General features: G+C 41.3%; 1 protein-coding gene across 1 annotated transcript in view; it reads right to left on the bottom strand.

Annotated features, from left to right (window-relative positions):
* Window positions 1-454: 454 nt before the first annotated feature.
* kif19 (kinesin family member 19) overlaps window positions 455-19,931 on the bottom strand; it is a 44,676-nt gene continuing 25,199 nt past the window's right edge. Inside the window, exons 3-20 of the mRNA XM_039789196.1 lie at window positions 15,629-15,739; window positions 15,413-15,500; window positions 14,784-14,920; window positions 11,069-11,194; window positions 10,761-10,955; window positions 7,940-8,086; window positions 7,705-7,827; window positions 6,736-6,892; window positions 6,411-6,585; window positions 5,982-6,180; window positions 5,507-5,777; window positions 4,547-4,671; window positions 4,278-4,441; window positions 3,970-4,075; window positions 3,216-3,339; window positions 2,547-2,935; window positions 1,643-1,811; window positions 455-1,544 (exon numbers count right to left, since the gene is read on the bottom strand). Coding sequence (XP_039645130.1) covers window positions 1,417-1,544; window positions 1,643-1,811; window positions 2,547-2,935; window positions 3,216-3,339; window positions 3,970-4,075; window positions 4,278-4,441; window positions 4,547-4,671; window positions 5,507-5,777; window positions 5,982-6,180; window positions 6,411-6,585; window positions 6,736-6,892; window positions 7,705-7,827; window positions 7,940-8,086; window positions 10,761-10,955; window positions 11,069-11,194; window positions 14,784-14,920; window positions 15,413-15,500; window positions 15,629-15,739 — 2,934 coding nt within the window. The 3' untranslated portion in view covers window positions 455-1,416. The remainder of the gene's footprint in view (window positions 1,545-1,642; window positions 1,812-2,546; window positions 2,936-3,215; window positions 3,340-3,969; window positions 4,076-4,277; window positions 4,442-4,546; window positions 4,672-5,506; window positions 5,778-5,981; window positions 6,181-6,410; window positions 6,586-6,735; window positions 6,893-7,704; window positions 7,828-7,939; window positions 8,087-10,760; window positions 10,956-11,068; window positions 11,195-14,783; window positions 14,921-15,412; window positions 15,501-15,628; window positions 15,740-19,931) is intronic.

Genomic DNA, 19,931 nt, shown 5'->3' with positions numbered 1-19,931 from the left:
CCTTATCATATTTATCCTGATCTGTATTTTCTGAATAGTGCTTACATAATAGTCCTAGGGTATAGTACTAAAATAGCAGAGAAAGAAACTTGCTGCTTATGATAAAAATAATAAATGCAGCCTCCAATATCAGCCATAGAAGTATTCACAAAATGCCTACGATACCAAATAATAAATGTTAAATTAAGCAAACTAATCAAGTTTTTTCTTTTAGGAGAAACGTATGTGTTGTGAGTAGAGGAATGGACCATTAGATAGCGTACTGTAGCTACTGTGCAACATCTAGTGGACATTATAGAATATTACACATCCAATCAGTAGAAAGCATCCTGTGTGAGTCTCGCACTAAATTTCCATTTCCATTATAGCATATTTAAGTCAGTAATGTTGATAACTAGGAACTGAACTTACGCTCATTTTCTCTCACTCCTGCAAACACATCATTTTTCACTTTTTGAATTTATTGGGGTACAAATAAAAAAAAAAAAGTACAAAATAAAGCATAGAAAGTCGTAGTTATGAAAACAATGTCGATGACAGCAACATAAAAGAAGGCAACAGTTAAATAATTCATCAAAATACAGCCAACTAATCTGGAAAAGCAACTTGTGGTGCTATACATCTATGCAAACAGACATGACATTAAACGGTCACGTTTGGGTAAGAAAAGGCATAGACCCGCGGCGTGTGAGAATACAACACTGAGTTTCAATCCAGAAGTGCACAACAATCAAGATGATCAAGATTTTAGTTTGACTCAAATATTAGTGTGTCATTGAAACAACCGCACCACAAGAAAAACTGATGCTGAAACAATTTGACAATCGGCCTTTTCTCTTATACAGTTTTACATTGCCATTAGTGTAATATCCTTATAATAAAGGCAGTCATTTCCATCGATTCTCATTTCCATCATTACGATGAGATTGAGTCCCATAAACATCCCCCATTAGCTTAATGCTTCAGTTTCTGGCCTTTATAACAAGCACTGAACATTACCAAACTGTATATACTGACAATACACGATTAGTACAGTGTTGGATTCATAGTGAGCTTGACACCATCCTGACTTGAGAATAACACACAATTCAGCACGACAGCAAGCTAAAGTGGAAACACTTTACATGCACACAGAACATGCACTGTACGTCTAGCAATCTTTGGCGTCTGTAGGCTGATAGATCTCAGAGCCTGTCAGCGCTGCCGCTCAGTGTCCACAAAAAAGCACAGAGGAGACCTGTGTGAAGGTGTCCAGCTACTGTCTGGTTAGTCTCCAACATACTGCCTCACAATCTTGCCTAATGTCAGTCACTGAGGTGTTAGGCTCAGGGTGGGTTTGGTTGCTCTCAGGTTCCCCTCCAAGCTCAGCTGGTTTGGGTGTTAGTGCTGGTGCTGAGGATACATTTGGGTGATGGCTTAGTGTCTGCGTGTGCGCTGGCCCCCGGTTCCTGTGGTGGTGATGTAGAGGAGGGGCTGGGGCTGCCGAAGCTGGGGCCCTCGCTTCAGGTTATTCATGTGGGCCGATGAGGACTCTGCATTTAAGCCTGTAGAAAGACATGAGATATAACAAAACAAAGCTCAATAGAAAAGATTATTACAGAGGAACGTCACTTAGTCAACACTGGCAGTGACAGCGGTTTACCTGTTTGCTGGATGTTGTGGGGTGCCCTGATTTTGGCGAGAGGAAGGACCCCTCTGTACTGGGGGCGGAGCATGGGAGCCTGGGGCTGGCCGTTGCTGTGGAGATGGAGGTCTGATGTGCTGTCCAGAGGACGGAACCTCTGAGCTGTGCTTGTCTTAGTTTGAGGCAGCTGCAAGCGAGTGGAGTAAGAAATTAGATCAAATTTCAAAATTTCTCCTATACCGACAATCTAATATGGTGCTGCTTAGTCCTGTGATAACTATTTCATGAGTTTATGGCTCACATACATAATACGTGACACCATTACACCAGGGAAAACCAGGCTACAGGGCAAGCACATGTAAATGCCAACGTTCATTGGGATACATGATAGCCTGATAAACAGGAAATCCAGAATTTCACTATTGTCACGAAGGTGGATGGAGTTGTCAAATTATTTGCCATTTTTAGGCTTATTATAATATGAAATGAAGCGCCAAGAATTTTGCAACATTTGGTATTTCCACATTAACTTGAGAAAATGATCTGAAACTGGATATACAGACCAGTTTGTTTTTGTGTCCTGTGTACACTATGCTCGGTCGGTATGCTCAATGTCCTCGGCATATATCAATGGGCTCTGATGTCAGACTGTACATTGCAGTTCATATTGTTACTATAGGGTTTTGTTTTGTCTTGGAATGTAGTGATGACTGATTGCCTTATTTTTCTGTATGTTGTGCGTCCATAATAATAATAATAATAATAATAATAATAATAATGATGATAATAATAATAATAATAATAAAAAGACTTAAAAAGCAGAATGTGATAAGCTGATAGAGTACAATAAGGCTGGTTGCCACTTGCTTTGCAGTCTTTCCTCCCCAATAATAACAACATGCAGAATTTGGAAAATACTCACTGCTTGACCAGTGACCTCAAAAGAGCGTGAGCGCCTCTTCTTGCGGCGAGCCTCAAAGTCCACTTCGCGGGGTGTTTGGTTCTTGGTGGCGACGTGAAGGTTACGTGGGCGTGTCCAGGTCACTTGCAGGCCGGGCCCGTCACCCGTGCTGCTGGACAGGTTATCGTCCGAGGTGGCGTGTCTGAGCTCAGGGCTAGGCTGCCTGCCGCATCGCATTGGTAAACCTCGAGGGGGCGCCTCACTCAAAGAGAGGCTGCTTTTCTGCTTCTTGGGGTCCAGGGGAGAGGGAGGAGGGGGAAACCGCAAGGCGTCCACCTCCAGGGCTTTGGAGCGTCGACGGGCTGCTTTTACTACAATGTTCTGGACCCCCTTTAGGATCTGCTGCCGCTCTGCGGAGACACGGGGACATGTATGTTATTTTACTTCACCGCCCATTAAATGGCTACCTCAGAAAGAATGGCTACCTCAGAAAGAATGGCTCATGATGCTTTTATGGGCACAGCAAACCATTTGTTAGTGCTGAAAGATTATTAGTTGATTGGAAGAAAATGAATCAACAACAGTTTTGATAATCAATTAATTTGTGTAGGTTGAATGTGCTCACACCAGCCCAATTGTCCCTCCACTAACAGGTACTGCATACTGTATATACTCGTTTGAAAATCTTACCAGTTCGTGAAAGCGGGATATCAGCCCCGGCCTCGCTGCTCTCGGGTGAAGAGTCCAGGTGGCTGCTGACACTGTGGCTGAGATGGCTGTAGCTCAGAGAGCTCTCAGGAGCCAGCGGCTGCAGCTGCAAACGTGAGATGCAGAGTGCCACATTATGATCAGACAGTCGCTGCGGCCCTTTGCTTTCAGTCGAGGTTAGATTGGGTGCCAGCTGAATTAATTCTGTGCCTCTCGAAAATTACATTTTTACTTTGAGGAGGGCATTTGGATTCTAGCACTCATAACTCTTCTTCCTTCATCTCGTCAATGACTCACACTCACATTTGCATAGTGAGCAAATTAGATGGAGATAATATTATTTCAAGCCTGGAACAAATTTCAACACGGAAAGCTGAGAAAAAACCCTGAATGCAAGAGTTGAGAGCAGGGCATGGGTTGAACATGAAAATCTTCTACCAGAGTGAAATATCTGTGAGTTTAATTTAAACAGAATCCCATATTGCTTAAAGTGAAAAGCAACACCTGATTAGACTGTATTAAATCACAGCATAATAATAATAATAACTTTAATAATAACTTTAATTGTATAGCACATTTCATACAATTACATGCCGCACAAAGTGCTTTACAGTGTGGTATTAAAACAAAACACATTAAAGAAAATACAGCATACATAGAAACAGCATGAGGCCCTTCTCAGAGATAGCTATGGAAATGGAATGAGTCAAATACCGCCTATTAGAATTGTCCTCACCTCTCTGTTGCCCTTCCCGTTTATGTGGATGGGAGGCGGGGTCATTACAGCAGAGTTTTTGATCTGCCTGGCATGAGGGCTGCTCTTAAAAACTCTGTTATTGTCACTGATGCAGGGAAAGAGAGAGATCAATACTGAGAAATGAACTTGGTCATTGGAACATGGAGGTTTTGTGATACTTGCTGTTACTGTAAATGCAGTTGTTGTATAAATCTTAAATGGAAAACATACGATATGATACAACTTTATTGTCAGCCAAAGGCTGAAATTCTTTGTGCATCCTATATATGAACGAGATGTCCACTTACAGCTCAGGCTCAGGCAGAATAGGGGGCAAAGTGTGTCTACGGATTTTGGCTTGGCCTCGTCTGTTATCCGAGCACATGTTGCGTACGCTCTCCTGGTCCGAGTCCATGTCCTGCATGTTGTCACGACCCTGACCGGGCAGGGTGATCTTGGGTAGAGAGCCCTCCTGGAAAAGGATTAGTATGAATTATTAGCATCAATATTCATATAGGCCACCTAATATGTTCTGTATAATCTTGTTTCTAAATGTGATTGGTCATGCAGCGGCTACCTTGATGGTGTGTCTGGTGGTCACCTTATCCAGGGCCATTGCTCTGTCCAGTTTCCTCTCATCCAGCTCCCTCATGTACATCTCATACAGCTCCTGGAGGTGTGGAGGTACTAGGAGACTGTGGTCTGGAACACAAACGCATACATATATACATACATACATAAATACATACATACATACATACATACATACATACATACATACATACATACATATACATACATACATACATACATACATACATACATACATACATACATACAATTAAGTAAACCAGAAATTCACGGTGCCTAATACCAAAACCAAACGTCATCAAATGTCTTGTCTGACCAACAGTTCAAACCTATCATCTAAGACAAACAAAAGCAGAAAGTCCTCACATCTGAGAAATGGGAGCTATCAAAAGTTTGGAATTTGTGGTTGAAAAAAAGTGTGTGTATATAATATATATATATATATATATATATATATATATATATATATATATATAATATTTCTATATATATATAATATTTCATTTTCTTTCAACTGACTCATCAATTTAGTGAATTGTTTGCAGCTCTAAACCAGACTTGTGGAAAGAATGTACACAACAAATTTTGAAGTGGAAATTTGGCCGGATGTCCGTCCGGTGGATTTATGAGGACTATGGTTAACTGCTCCTCAGATCTCTGCAGGGTAAATCCAGACAGCTAGCTAGACTATCTGTCCAATCTGATTTTTATGTTGTACGACTACAACAACCTTTGAACGTACACGTTCCACCAAAGCAAGTTCCTTCCCAAGACTATTTTGCAACTTAGCACTGCCAAAGACGATTGTGATTGGCTTAAAGAAATGCCAATAAACCAGTGCACGTTTTTCTCCAATCTCACAATGTTGTGTGGACTAGCCAGACCCTCCTTCACAGCGCTGTGTAGGAAGGTCTGGCAAAGCAGGACTAAGCGCTAATAGACTCACCAACAATGAACTGTCTCTGCTGCTGTATGATCTCGTCACACAGGTGTCTGTGCTGCTCGAAGCGCTGCACCACAAAGTTTTTGTGCCGGATGACGTTGTCCTTGAGCAACGCGTGGGACTGCATCTCTGCGTTCTCAATCTCCAGCTCGTGGACCTTGCAGAGGAGGCACAGGACCTCACGCTGCTCCTCTGAGCTCACCCGTCGAGGCAGCAGCTCCTCCAAGCGACGGCCCCGATCCCGAAGCTCCACAAATCTGCGCTCGAGCAACGCCTTGCATGAGCGGGAAACAGAAAGATCTGAGATGTCTTGTTTCCTATTTCTCAAACATGCGATGTTCAAGTAAAGAGATGTAACATCACAGCCAAGCCCAGACTATTTATAAGGCATTGGTGGAAAGTGGTTAGTTTATATATTCTACAGAAACACAGAAGTACCATTTCTCCTTAGTTTTAAAAAGGAGATCAAAAATCCTACCTTCTGTTTGTTGATCTTTTTCTGTTCAGCCATGAGTGTAACCAGGGTTTCTCGGGCCATCGCCACCTGCTGGGTCTCTGTGCTATCTGGAGGAGAATCTGGGGAGTCCGAGTCCTTCTCGCTTTCGTCCTTATTGACACTTTCCTTCCTCCTTTCAGCCCGCCACTTCCTCCTGCGCCTACTCCGCTCCTGCTCCCAGCTGGACAAAAAGAAGGATGTATACAAACATTTGAACTGCCAGCAATAATAATGTCATTTATAATTCGTCTTCTGTTCACCAGAGCTGGTAAAATAAATACTGGTTGAGGTACACATACAGTAAAACTAACTTTTTGTAAAATTAACAGTATTCCTAATTGTCACAGGGGATAACAGATTAAAGCATGTATGCTGTGGAGAAAAGAACAGATATAAACACTGAACACTGACTCTGCAATGGTTAACAGGTGTTTGGAGGTGTCGATCTGGATCTCCATGTTGCTGTTTTCCAGCTCCATCAGGCTTCTTCTGATCTCCATCTGTTGGCGGAAGGCATCCAGGAGCTGCTCCCTCAACTGGTCCATCTCCGCCTGACTCTGGTGGCTGGAGTGGGCCTGGACCTCCGCTACGAGATGAGGAAAGATGATGATGATGAGGAAAGGAGAATAAGGAAATAGTCATAAAACACCCAGTGTAGAATACAAATATTAGAAAACCGCTTAATTTGGCAGATTTTGTTCATACTGGGAAGGGGCATTTGTGGACAAGACTTTACCCTGGACATGGCGGATGTCGGCTCGGTCGGAGTTAAGCTGGCGACTCGCCTGATCTGCAATCTTCTTCTTGAGCCGCTGGATCTCACAGCGCAGGTCTGAGATGATGTTGGTGTACTGAGCAATGTGGTACGACACATTTATAAGGTTCCTCTTTACCTGAAGCGCACAGCGATGAGAAAGACAAAGAAAAGAATACTTAGATATTTCAATAGGGCCTTCACACGGAAATTAACATTTTCTAAGTGGCTAAATTGGTTCTTGGAAGGAACCACAGCACAGAATGAAATACTATTAAATGGTAATAAATAGCTTCATTTATATCATGTTTTTAACAAAAACAGAAAAATCGGAATCTGCTTTATTGGCAACAAATCAATCCGTCTTAAAAAGCCGTAACAATCTACTCTTCTTACAAAGATATGTGCAGTAAAAACTACAACATTAAACCAAAATGTAATGAAATACAGGGTTCAACGCTAAGGTTTTTTTCACTTGTCTGCTCTGGCAATTAATAAAAAATTCTACTTGCCCAGGGTAAATTTTTACTGGCCCCTATACAATTATTTATTTTATTCCAGGAAAAACGTCAAAAGTTTGAAAAAAACAGGGGAGGGGGGGAAATACGTTAAAAAACAAACAAAAAAAAGTTTAAAGCATCAAAAATGTAAAAAAAAATAAAAAATCGAAAAAAAACATCAAAAGCATCAAGTGCCAATTCAATTCTTGATGGCCAACGACACATTAAAATCAAATCATTCAAAAAGCATTCTCCGACCCCCAGAGAACGATAACCTCATTTATGATATGATGATGCCAAAACAGGCAAGTGGGTTGTTTTATTTACTTGCCCGGCATGGCGTTTTACTTGCCCCGGGCCAAAGGGCAACCCTTATTGTTGAACCCTGAAATATTGAATTGTGTCATGACAGATAAGGCTAAATTGATAAAAACACGAGTTCTGAGCTCACCCGTGTTCGAATGCTTTTGGCACGGTCAGCGTATGCCAGCGTGTTACGAGACTCCTCAAAAGCCACAGAGGCGGGGCTAATATGGGCTATCATGACCGTTCGACTGTTCCCACCCAACGAGTCCTGTTAAACAAAGACATCAGAAGAAAACAATAAGGATGAATATTGTCTGAATCACAAAGTAAAATGAGGGAATCCTGTAGATGGTCCCTTATAAATTCCTAAATTGCCGTACCTTCAGTAGTCGAGTCAACTTGCTGTCTCGATAGTTGACATACTTGGTGCCATTTTTGTCACTCAGCGCGTTGATGCAGTTGCCCAAAGCCAGGAGGGAGCGGTTGATGTGGGCCCCCTCTTTCAACCGCTGACCCCTATTCTGAGTCTATTGACAGACAGATGTGGGTGAGAAAACCTCTGAGCTTTTGGAAAATATTCTTTAATACTTTGGGCATTTAATGCCTTTATTACAGAATAAACTGTAGACAACTGAGAGAGAGAGATAGGAAATAATATGCATCAAATGTCCCCAGTTTGACTCGAACCAGGGACTTATATGGATTATATGGTTAGGGCCTTAAAGGCCCGGAACTTTAATCAACTCGTGACTATAATCAATGTGAACCACATGAACACAGTATTTCCTGCTCAAGTTACGATTATTTCACATGAGAGATTTCTGTATTGTTTTGTTTTTTTTCTTTGTCCTGTTCTCACTGCTCTGAAGTGGGCCGGGCCCAGATAGTACTATATTAGTATAATATATAGTAATAAATAATACCTGAGGATGTTTTTTTTTTTACTTGTTGCCTATTTAATGTATAATAATATATTAAATATATATGAATGATGATGTTATGGAGCAATACTTAAGAATACAAATCTAAATTTCAGAAGCTTGGCCACCAGGGAACCTTAACATCTGAACATGGAGACTCTTGGCTGTTTCTTTCAGAGTAGTTGTCATGTTTCCATGCTTGTCCAGTAGATGGCATTACCTCCTCAATATTTACTAACCTCATCCACCCCTCTTTGCTTTAGAAGCAGAACATTTTTTTTTTTTTTTTTTTTTTTTTCCCCCCCCCCTTTTTTTTTTTTTTTTTCTGCTCAATTCCTAATGGCCATATGTTGCCTATTCATCAATAGTATGGCTCTCAAACAGTCTCCATGGTAAGTAAGTGTCCTCACTCCCCGACTGTGTCATGTTGTGCAAGGACATGACAGTGTGGCATAAATGACAAGCCATTCATCTGACCGACAGAAGCAGACTCTTGAAAAACTGCCGACCTTAAACTGAACAAATACTTTTCAACATCCTCACTCGACAGTTTAAAAAGGTCAAATCACATCTAGTCTTCATTTCCTGTCTGACAATACAGCCTTGCTGTGCCTTACTCCACACGAGTATCAACTGCACCGGCACGACACCAGAGACAATATTCTCCAGTTTCGGCTAACAGCATGAAACTGGCTGTAAAATGATTCATTTGGCAATCATAAAAGTACTTATTCTCTTGAATACTCTCTTTTTTTTTTACCTTCTTTTTCTTTTTTGTGAATGTGTTTCTTTGTTAAGGGTATGTTTTATTATAAAGCTGTCTATAAAATGATAGGCAGCAAAACCGCTCTGTGCTGGCTGTTCCATTGATTTCCTATGGGGAGAGTGGAATTGCCGCTTTGCGCTGCACTCAAAGTTCAAATTATTTCAACTTTAGTGGTTTTGCCGCGGATCATGTGCAGCCGGCTTAACCCCCTACATACATGAATGTGATTTATTTTTATTTTTTTCTCTCTTCTCTTGTAAAAGGTCAAATAAATAACATATTCTCACAGAAAAAATATATAATTTATGTTTAGGGATGGAATCTTCGTAGGGAGAGAAAGGGAAAGTGATGACCTGATGATTTCAATCGTCTTGGTTAAAGGAACAAACCAACATTTTTGGGTAAATAAAATCTTTGGAAGGACAAAGATCATGAAAAATGCAGAAAAATGTCCTGTCTCCCGAAGTTTATGGGAACCTCAATCCTCTGGACTGTAGTAAAGATACTCTGCCAAGTATCCCCAGTGAGCAGACTCTCATGAAGCAGACCATACAGGCTCAAAAGAAGCAGTGTATGCAAAAGGCACATTAGTCTGGTCTTTGAACTTGAGTTACAAGTAGTTGACAAACGTGAATGCACCCACCTAGATACACAAACACCAAATATATTGGCCACCTAGAAAACTACAAATTAAACATAATTTCAGCTATTTAGACACCTCCTAGTCTCCCATTGCCAGACCTTCCTCCACAGCGCTGCAGAGGAGGGTCTGGCGAGTCCACGCAACATTCCGGGATGGGAGAAAAACGTGCTCTGGTTTATTGGCATTTCTTTTAACCGCTGCAAAATAGCCTCGGGAAGGAACTTGTTGTTGAAGTTGTTTTAGTCGTGCAACAGAAAACTCAGATTGGACAGATAGTCTAGCTAGCTGTCTGGATTTACCCTGCAGAGATCTGAGGAGCAGTTAACCATAGTCCTCACAAATCGACCAGAGTTTAGAATGCCAACACAAAGAAAGAGGAAGGCGATGGACACCCGGCCAAAAATAAGGGACATCTGGCGGATCCTCCAGCACCAGAACAATCACGTAAATGAAACGTTGTAGAAATAGACTAAACACTAGAGCTGGGCAATATATCAATATTATATCGATATCGTGATATGAGACTAGATATCGTCATAGATTTTGGATATTGTAATATGGCATAAGTGTGGTCTTTTCCTGGTTTTAAAAGCTGTATTACAGTTAAGTTACGTCATTTTCTGAACTTACCAGACTGTTGTAACTGTTCTATTATTTGCCTTTACCCACTTAGTCATTATATCCACATTACTGATGATTATTTATCAAAAATCTCATTGTGTAAATATTTTGTGAAAGCACCAATAGTCAACACTACAATATCGTTGCGGCATTGATATCGAGGTGTTTGGTCAAAAATATCGCAATATTTGATTTTCTCCATATCGCCCAGCCCTACTAGACACCTCCTGACTAAGTACATATACACGCACCTGGGCTGCTCGTTCAGAGCCGGCTAGGTCGATCATGAAGAGACGTGCAAAGCGGACCTCCTGTAAGACGTCTCGACACCTGCTCTGCTGCTTCACGGCCACCTGCAGCACAGCGTGGGAGCGAGACGACGTCTTGTTGGCGGCTGTCGGCTCCTGGGTGCGCTGCTTGTTGCCCCTCATCAGTAATTCCATGATCTGAAAACACAAAGGCAGAGTTCTACTTGTGCAGTTGCACTGGATGAAATCTGAATGTTTTGACTGAAATAAGTAAGAAGTCTTGTCATGCACAGTAAGGAAGATGTTCTAACCTCTTGTGCATTGATGGTAGACACCTCTGTGATGCCAGCGACCTGAATCTCTCCTTTAGAGTCTTCTCTCAGGTCCAAGAAGCCCGAGGATGGGTTCAGCAGGTCACGGATCATCTCATTGTAGATCTAAAAAGACACAGAAATACAAATTGTCAGCTGATTGCACCGTCAATACAGATCTCAGTGAGGCGTCTTTAAGTACAGCACAAGTCAGACGAATGCAAAAGTTTTCTATCTGCTCGACATCCTGAAGTTATGTTTCTTTGAGTCAAGACATGCAACGGAAGGTTGTTTATTGCCTCTGAAAAGCCTCCATTCCATTCAGACTTTCAGGCCTCCTACACAGACCCAAACCTGGTACAAAAACATCAAGTGCTATATTTTCAGCAACTTGTCATGTAGAAACCACTGCTTGTTGGGTGGCAGGCTGTCATCAGCCGGTGTCAGTGTTCTTCATTCACACAAAAGTAAATTCAGGTGACTTCTCTGAACTGACATTGATGATGCAGTAAATGCCCCTAAAAGAACCCACATAAAAGCACAGTACAGGAAGGGAAAGTCCTGGAAAGTGACCACTGTACGACAAACCACTGGGAGGTTGGAGCTGTGAGGACAGTTTTTATTTGTCAAGCAGATCCTAGCCACAAACTCTGAGAGGGGGGTGCTTTTACTGACACTGACAGTTGGATATTTGTTCTGTTATTTTTTCCATCTGTACTCTTTTATTGCTGGTGAGGTTTGAAGAGTCTACAGCCACGCTAGTGGCTCTGGGAAGCTGTCCACAATGGTGCTTTGAGCTAAATACAAAGCATGCAAATATGCTAAAAAAGACAATGCTAACATGTTGATGTTCAGCAGGCATAATGTTCACCATCTAAGTTTAGCATAAGCATTTATAATTATCACTAAAAACAAAGCTGAGTCAGTAAGAATGTCATTAATCATTTGGCTATGAGCATAGCCATCCATGACACTAGCGTACAATAATAAGAAAGGTTTCTCCTTCCATTGAGGTTCTTAAATGTGAGAAGAGTTGGGAAATAAAACCAGAATAAACGAAAATAAAAGAAAAGGGGGAGGGAGCACTATGTGCATGTGAGTGGTAAAGAATAACTAAATGTGTCTTTTTTTATCCACCCAGAATGTATTTATTTGCATTCACTGTATGTGATTCTGTGTGTGTGTTTTAGAGATTGCACGTGTGAAAGAGAGAGTCATTTGAACAAGAAAAGGAGCCGATGTGTGCACATCGCTCGGTCAGGCTGTAAAATGGCGTTTAACGTCTTTGTGGCGAGGCAGCATTGGCAACAGATTGCTCCCTGGTAACAGCAAACACACGTCACACACACATCATTTCATCCTGAAGAGTTCAACATGTCATTCTAGGGACGGGTCTTGGAAATTAGCTATAGTTATAAATGCTGTGATGCTGTACATTACAGATTTGTTGCACAAATGTCTATGTCTAAGCATCTGTCCCTATTCAAATAAACTGAGACTCCATGATTGGCATTTAGGAATATTTGTACTTTCGCCCACCCAGAGAGCTACTAAAGAGCTAGGCTTCAAAAAAATTGTCAATCATTGGACATAATGATAGTGTTTGGCACTTAAAAATCTGTCTGATGTCTGATGTGAACCCTCCTCCCAATAGGCAAGATTTGTACCCAACAAGTGCTTATTTTGTTCCAGTTCCCATTTAAAGGCTAGTGCTCTTTTCACATTTCACAAGATTATATTCATAATGTGCCTCTTTCTTTCTGTATTTCTTTCTTTTTTCTCTCCCAACACTATGTCTCATTTCCCTTTCTGGACATTGTCTTCTTTATATTCATGCTGCCATCTTTTTCAGAACGACTTTTGGGAGCAAAACTATGATGGACAAATTATTTAGTTAAAATCATTAAATAGATCCTGAATGAGACAATTTCCAGGGTTTACACAATATAATAGCCCCTGTTTTACAAAAAACAAGTAGATGCTACGTGCAAGTTAAAAAAAGATAGCTTTAAAATGTATTCAGAGCTATTAATACTATATACACTAAGAAATCTCCGAATGACTATACTTATTTCAAATTGACCAAAGTCCACAAAATCCAAAGACAAGAAAAGGCAAAAGTTACCTCTTTAAATGGGAACACTAAGTCACACCAGTGAGGCTCAGTTACTGCTATCAGAGTCAAGTGAACAAGCTCCATTGTACCCAGTGCTATTAGGGGCTTTGTCATTAAACACAGTCCGAGCTGTACCTGTATCTTGGTAATGAGGTTTGGAACCACAGCCAGCAGGCACACAGAGAAACCGCCATCATCAGCCTGCCATCTTATCTGTGGTTCATCATCCAGTGACAAAGGCAGAGATAATCACTAAGCCAACAGGACCACAGATCACTCCTGAAAGTACTGTGGGCTTCAGTGCAACAAAAGCTCCTCTACACCTACAGTAACATGATTTAATGGGAAAATGTGCAATCCGGGTTGAATATATGTGCAATATGAGGGGGTGGATGAGGTTTATTGAATGTTAACTGTAGTTGATTGCATTTGTATGAGATAATTGTATGTTTATTGTGTGTTTATGTACGATGCGTAGCCATTTTTGTTCTCTTGACTGCCCAAGACAAAAGTCTCCTAAAGGAGACGATAAAGGCGTATCTTATCTTATCTTAGTACTTACTGTGGTGTTGAAGTAACACATAATGAGATATTAGAAAGACAAACCTCCTCGGCCTTTTGACAAAATTTAAGTGATGGTCTGGTAGCGTCATTACCGCTGTCCCCTTTTCAGTAAGTATCTATTCATGCCACTATGCTAGAAAAACAACTCCATCTAAAGGACAAATCAAGCTGACCTGAAAGAAGAGAGTTGCTAACTGAGTGATGCCTCATGTTGCCTCACTTTGCCTCTTTTTGTGAAAAATGTTTACAAAACACATTGTAAACATTACAGGCAATAGCCAGCTAATCAATAGCACAAATGTACATTTGTGTCGACATTAACAGAGAACAATTAGTCAACATAATGGAGAGACTAACAAAACAAAATAGTCTGCCGTTATATCTGCTCGGAATACAAATTTAAAAGTGTTTGATAGTTTCAACTGGCACTGGTGTTTTTTAGCATGTACTCTTTTGTGCGTAGAAGAAGAAAAAAGGCCTTAATTGTTTTAACAGGCCAACTGTAGGCAAGGCAAGTATATTTGTACAGCACCTTTCAACAACAATTCAAAGGCACTTCAAACTGATTTACACAAGACATGAAAAAAGGCATCAACAAAAGATATAAAAGAAACACAGGGCTCACAAAAACCCACACATATACCTGTGTGGATATAACATGCTAAGTCTGTTCATCTGTGCCTGGGCTTCTCTGCAGGGCTGTAGATGCCAGCTCAGCTCAATTCATATGTGAAACGAAAGCCAGGCAAAAGTAAGAGGAGACCAGTAGCATCTGCCTGCAATTGGCATTGGCTAACAACCTCAGATCTTATCAGTGTGAAAAGATGACGGCGAAGAGGGAGTTCTACTTGTGACGATGACAAAAACAGAGATAGATAAAGACAATTCAAATGTGAAGACATCTTTAAACTCTAATTGAGCAATCAAGTAAATGGCTATACCATTCCGTGCCCCACTTCAGGGTTTCTTTAACTAGATGCTTATGTGATGAGAAAAAAATGTCTGGAGACAAGTTGTGTGAGATGAAATTCTGACCTCCAGATAGGACATGGAAACGCTGTACAGCATATCGTCACTGGTCTCCTCAATGGCCCGGAATAGGTCGTTTAGCGTTCGAACGTAGATGCCTGGCTCCTTGTCTGTCCCCAACATGGTGTATGTCTTTCCACAACCTGAAAACAGAAAAGAAAAACCAAAAGAAAGCAAATTAATGCAGTTTTTAAGATATCATGCTCATTGTTAACCAAAGTAAATACTACTTTTTAAACCAACCACCAAATAAAAGCTAAATGCTAAAGTTAAGTGTTTACTGTGCCCGTATTACTGAATGTTCAGGATGTGCTGTCTTTGGACACACACACATACACACACACTAAAACCCCTGTGTTTACTTCCCCACAATAGGAGACAAAGAGCTGTGAATCTCTGAGACAGAAGGCAGAGGAAGTCAGTGAGACCGATGAATAACTTGATGGAGCAATAGTGCTTAATTAGTCTTTGACTTAGCCCTCTTCTGAGGGTATGCTGGCTAGCTGACTCAGAAAGAAAGAGGATGACCAGAGATTATGCACCAGGAAGCTAACACATGTAATTAGTGAAGGATAAACCTCCATTCAGAGTGCTCAGTTAACTTTGTAGATTCTGTGCAACACACACACACAAACCTGTGGGTCCGTAGGCGAACACGGTGGCATTGTAGCCTGATATGAGTCCCTCAATCAGCCCTTTGGTTGTAGCTCGGTACACCTCCTCCTGCAAAGGAAGAAGGATATAAGCTTAAAAGGTTCAAGTGCATATTCTAAGGTCACAAATGCTTTGGCACCTTTGTTTAGATTTTACTTTATGTTTTTGTTTTATTTGAACTTTTACTGTTGACTGACCTGACTGGCTGAGTAGTCGAACGCCACATCAAACATGTACGTTTTCTCCCTGGAGCGATTGGCACGCAGAATGTCGTCCGGGTCCTCCATTGGGTCCTTCAGAACCACCATCTAATGTTGAAGACAAAGGCAAGAAAGGAAAGAGAGACAAGAGAATGGAAAAAAAGAGGTGCACCGTATGAGTGTGTGTTAAGTCTTCAAGCCAAGACCTCTCAGCAGCCAATTAACGTGATACTTCTTTTGTCAATCACAGTGGAAAGTTGCGCTTGCCCTCAAGTCAATAAGATGAGGTTCAGCTTGGAAAAAGTGGCAAAAGTAAATGGCCAAAAAGACAGTTGTTACGTTACTGAAATATGAAATTACTGTCCCATTTAAATTCGGCTGGGATTGGACGGCTCACAGATCAGACAATTATAGTTTCACTGGGAGCTAGTGCTACTGTTATCATTTACTGTTTGTTTGGATTATATTGTGTTTTATAATGATAGCTGTAGTAGGTAAATAAAAGGCCACGCACAGTACACAGCGCAGGTGGGGCATCAGCTGTCGGGACGAGCTAACACAAAATGTAGATGGCTCTCTGTCTGTTGCAGATGTCTGTATCTGTTAAAAACACTTTCCATGGTGTGCATCAGGAAAATGGAAATACATCAGACAGTTATAGTTATCAGCTCAGATAATTATTAATCAGTGTTAAGCTTCTGGCAGGTTTATCTACCTTTTTTGTTTGATGTCCCCCAACGTCCCCCCCCCACAGCCCGATCAGATAAACCTGAACTACTCTTCTTTTTAGTCAGTATTTCATCTTCCAACATTTGATTGTAAACTACTGTGAGAAATGTAAAATGACATCTAAATGTCAATGAAAGCTGTCTGCTCCAATGCACAGGCTGTCTTCGTGACAAAAACAGCCCCTATTCAGATCAGCAAAACTTCATAGATCTGTATGCATGTATGCAAATGGAAAGCCACTCAAGCCATCTGCCATACTCTGAATCCTGTTCATAGAACATATTGACCCAACTATCAGCCCATGTGTCAAGGACCTTCATACTGTAGCATCTGGAGGAGAGAGATCAGCGGCTGGTTGCAATTGCGAAAAATTGTTTGATTTGTGCTTGTCATAGTCTGAGTAGTTTGTGTATTCACACTGTGCACACAGAGACTGAGATGTCTCATTGTTCCAATTGTGCTGTTTCACAAAGCCAATGCCTAACCCACAATCATCAGTGAATCACAGCTCTCCAAAAGAACATTTCAGGGTCAATTTCTGAATAGAAATGACACAGCACGACATCAGAAGAAACTATTATAATGCTGTTGACAAATCATTGAACCAGAGTGGGTGCAATTGGCCTGACAGGTTGTCAACAGCTAAAGGAAAATGATTCCCCTCAGACAGCGGCGGCCTTAAGCATCTGGGGGCCCGTTTCAATAACTAATATGGGGCCCTACCCACATAAAACATAAACATAAATAGAGCAGAAAAAGCAAGGATTCCTGTTGGTTTGCATAAATGGTATATTATTTTATTACGTGCACTTTCAGCTTAATTGATTTGCGCAGTAGGCCTATATTTTCAGCTGTCTGGGCTGACTTAAAAAAAAAAAAACAGCTCAAACATCCCCTCAACTTGAATTATTTAACAAAAGCAAAGAAGAAAAAGTGTCTGACTGACACTGAACCGAACTTATCATAAATAATGATGGGCTCCGTGGTCAGCTCACCGGGCGGCGGGCGTAGATTTCACCTGAGCCATTTTTAGAAATCCACCCTTCTGTGTTTGAGTGCTGAGAATGCCCTGATAAGTTCATCTTTGTCCAGCGATTTTGTCACCTCGTGCTCAATTGAAATCTGAGCGAGAGTTGAGCCTCCTGGAGCATTGTTGACCTTAAAATCAACGAGACCATAATTAAAAAAATGAACATCATTCTGTGTTGCAGAAGACTTAAAACAAGCGACTGTGTTTTTATTAGCTTCAAGCGAGAGAAACTCCTCTCTCCGCTCGCTACAGTCACAGGCACTATCATCATGAGTCGGAGAGCGATGCTGAGGTTTGGATACAGTTCAACTAAACTGTTTCTGTAAATGTAGCTCAGAATCTGCAGGCCAGTAGTTTCTTTTGCTGGCACGGCAGTGATAGCAGCCGAGATCTCGCGCACAAGGTCCTCAGCATCCACATCGCCGAGGGTTTTTTCTATATTTGCGTAGCTTTTTTTGAGGGTGTATTGTCAATGGTACCGTGCGTTTTTACACGCTTCTCCAGCTCGCGCCAGCTGTCCATATTGGCATGGTGTGTATTAGATTTTTCATGATCATGGAGTGTGAGAGTGAGTCGTTCCCACATTCTTAAACCTCTGTGAGTGAGACTACTTGTCCGCTTGCCAAATAAGGTACAGCAGAAACAGAAGACTGAATCGGATGATTTTGAGTAGCCTACACTAACCATGACCTGCGTATATTTTCTCCATTTTTCATCTTCATGAAATATCTGTCCTTGGTAAAACGGCGGTGTGATTGGCTTTGTGTGAAGTTAAACTCCTCTATCTGAACGGGACCGCTAACAATATCAATTCGTTGGTCATCGACTCTGGCCAGCCCCCCCGGGTCTGTCTCTGTAAACGGGGCTTTCTCCCTGGCATCTCCCTCACCTGTCTCAGCGGTAGGATCTTGATTGTCATCATTATTGCCAGCAGTTTCAGTTGAAGACGGATAATCTGTATTTTGGCTAGCATCCTGTGACGGGGGTTCGGCCGCTGCTGTCGCTGGTAGTGTTACAGATGCTGGACCAAAGAAAGAGGTCACTTTTGGTAGACTGAATAAAGCTTTTCTTTTGTTGTCCGATATCTTTCGTTTTTCAGCACCACTGGCATATGTACGTTTCATTTCCTCTTAAAATTCTTTTCTTCAAAATAACATTTTAACCTAACGGCAAAAAGGCAAAGGTAGCCTATAAACAAATAAACTACCGGTATTATACTTCGAAACGCTTAAGCTGTTCACTGGGGCGGTAAACGTCACCATGGTAACCGCGAGTTTGACCAATCAGAGACGTCAGTGTTGTTGTTGAATTGTGGGTAGTGTAGTATTTCTCCAGAAGATCGCAAATAAAAAGGTTGATTTCATACCTTGTGGCTTTTATAGGAGCAGAAACGTTTGTTTCGCAACCTCGTAGCTCGTGGTCAATCTAACTTGGATGGTTTAGACATTATGGCTGAAAATCAATATCCTACGGAGAAAATGAATGGGATTTTGCTGGTCTGTTGGGGCCCCCCTTGGAGGGCGGGGCCTGTTTCAATTGAAACGGGTGAAACATAGGTAAGGCAGCGTCTGCCCTCAGAGTTGTGTGTTTGAATCCCCTGCTATGCAACTGGCAGAAAAGTCAAGTCGTTCAGGTATGACAATGGGAGATAGCCAGGTATTTCAGCTGTCCAGCTCTGTTCAGCAGCGGGCCTGGAGAGCCCTCTGAGGCCTGTAACGCTGAATTACCCGGCTTGTTTGATGACCCCCTCAACCACTGAGCCGCTCACTTTGAAGCCTCTCAATTGAAATTCAAGTGGAGAGATACGGAGGGAGAGGAAAGATGAAGCAACACTTGCTTGGTTTTCCTTCGAGTTTACTAATTTACTGGGGCTCAAAATAAGCCTTTTCATTGTTTTGTTTTTTTCCAAGAAGAATTTATGCTTTTCTATGGCATGTAGGCCTACATGGAGAAGATGAGGACCAATTGATCGCATTTCACAGGAAAGATATTGTGAACAAGGGAGTATTTCTCTTAGTATCAGAGGCCCTTAAGCTACTTAGTCTTAGCCAATCTGATGACCTTTGGAACCAATATGACTATAGTTAGAAAAATGTGTTTGTAGTCTTTTAAGTTGCAGGAGGATGGAACATGCAGCAGACCATGTTCACATTAAGGTGGATTCAATTCATCTGAAAATGTTTCCACATTAGGATAAGGGCTGGTACAGTATTCTATTCTTGATTTCCCAGCATGTGCTGCAGGAGCCCACTGTCAGATGTGTGATGGCACAAAGTACAGATGCTCAGAGGGAGAGAGCTTAGGCTTTTTTATATATAATATTACAGGCTATTCTATCAAAGTCTAGTTTTAAATGTATAACATCAGTCACAATTACCACAGCACACTGATTTTAATACAAACCCCAATTCCAATGAAGTTGGGACGTTGTGTAAAACGTAAATAAAAACAGTTGCTATACAATTATTTGCAATTCCTTTTCAACCTATATTATATTGAATACACTACAAAGACAAGCTATTTAATGTTCAAACTGATAAA

This window comes from Perca fluviatilis, chromosome 21 (assembly GCF_010015445.1).
Source record: "Perca fluviatilis chromosome 21, GENO_Pfluv_1.0, whole genome shotgun sequence".
In the NCBI taxonomy this organism is placed as follows: Eukaryota; Metazoa; Chordata; class Actinopteri; order Perciformes; family Percidae; genus Perca; species Perca fluviatilis.
This window is presented reverse-complemented; position numbering and strand designations above follow the sequence as displayed.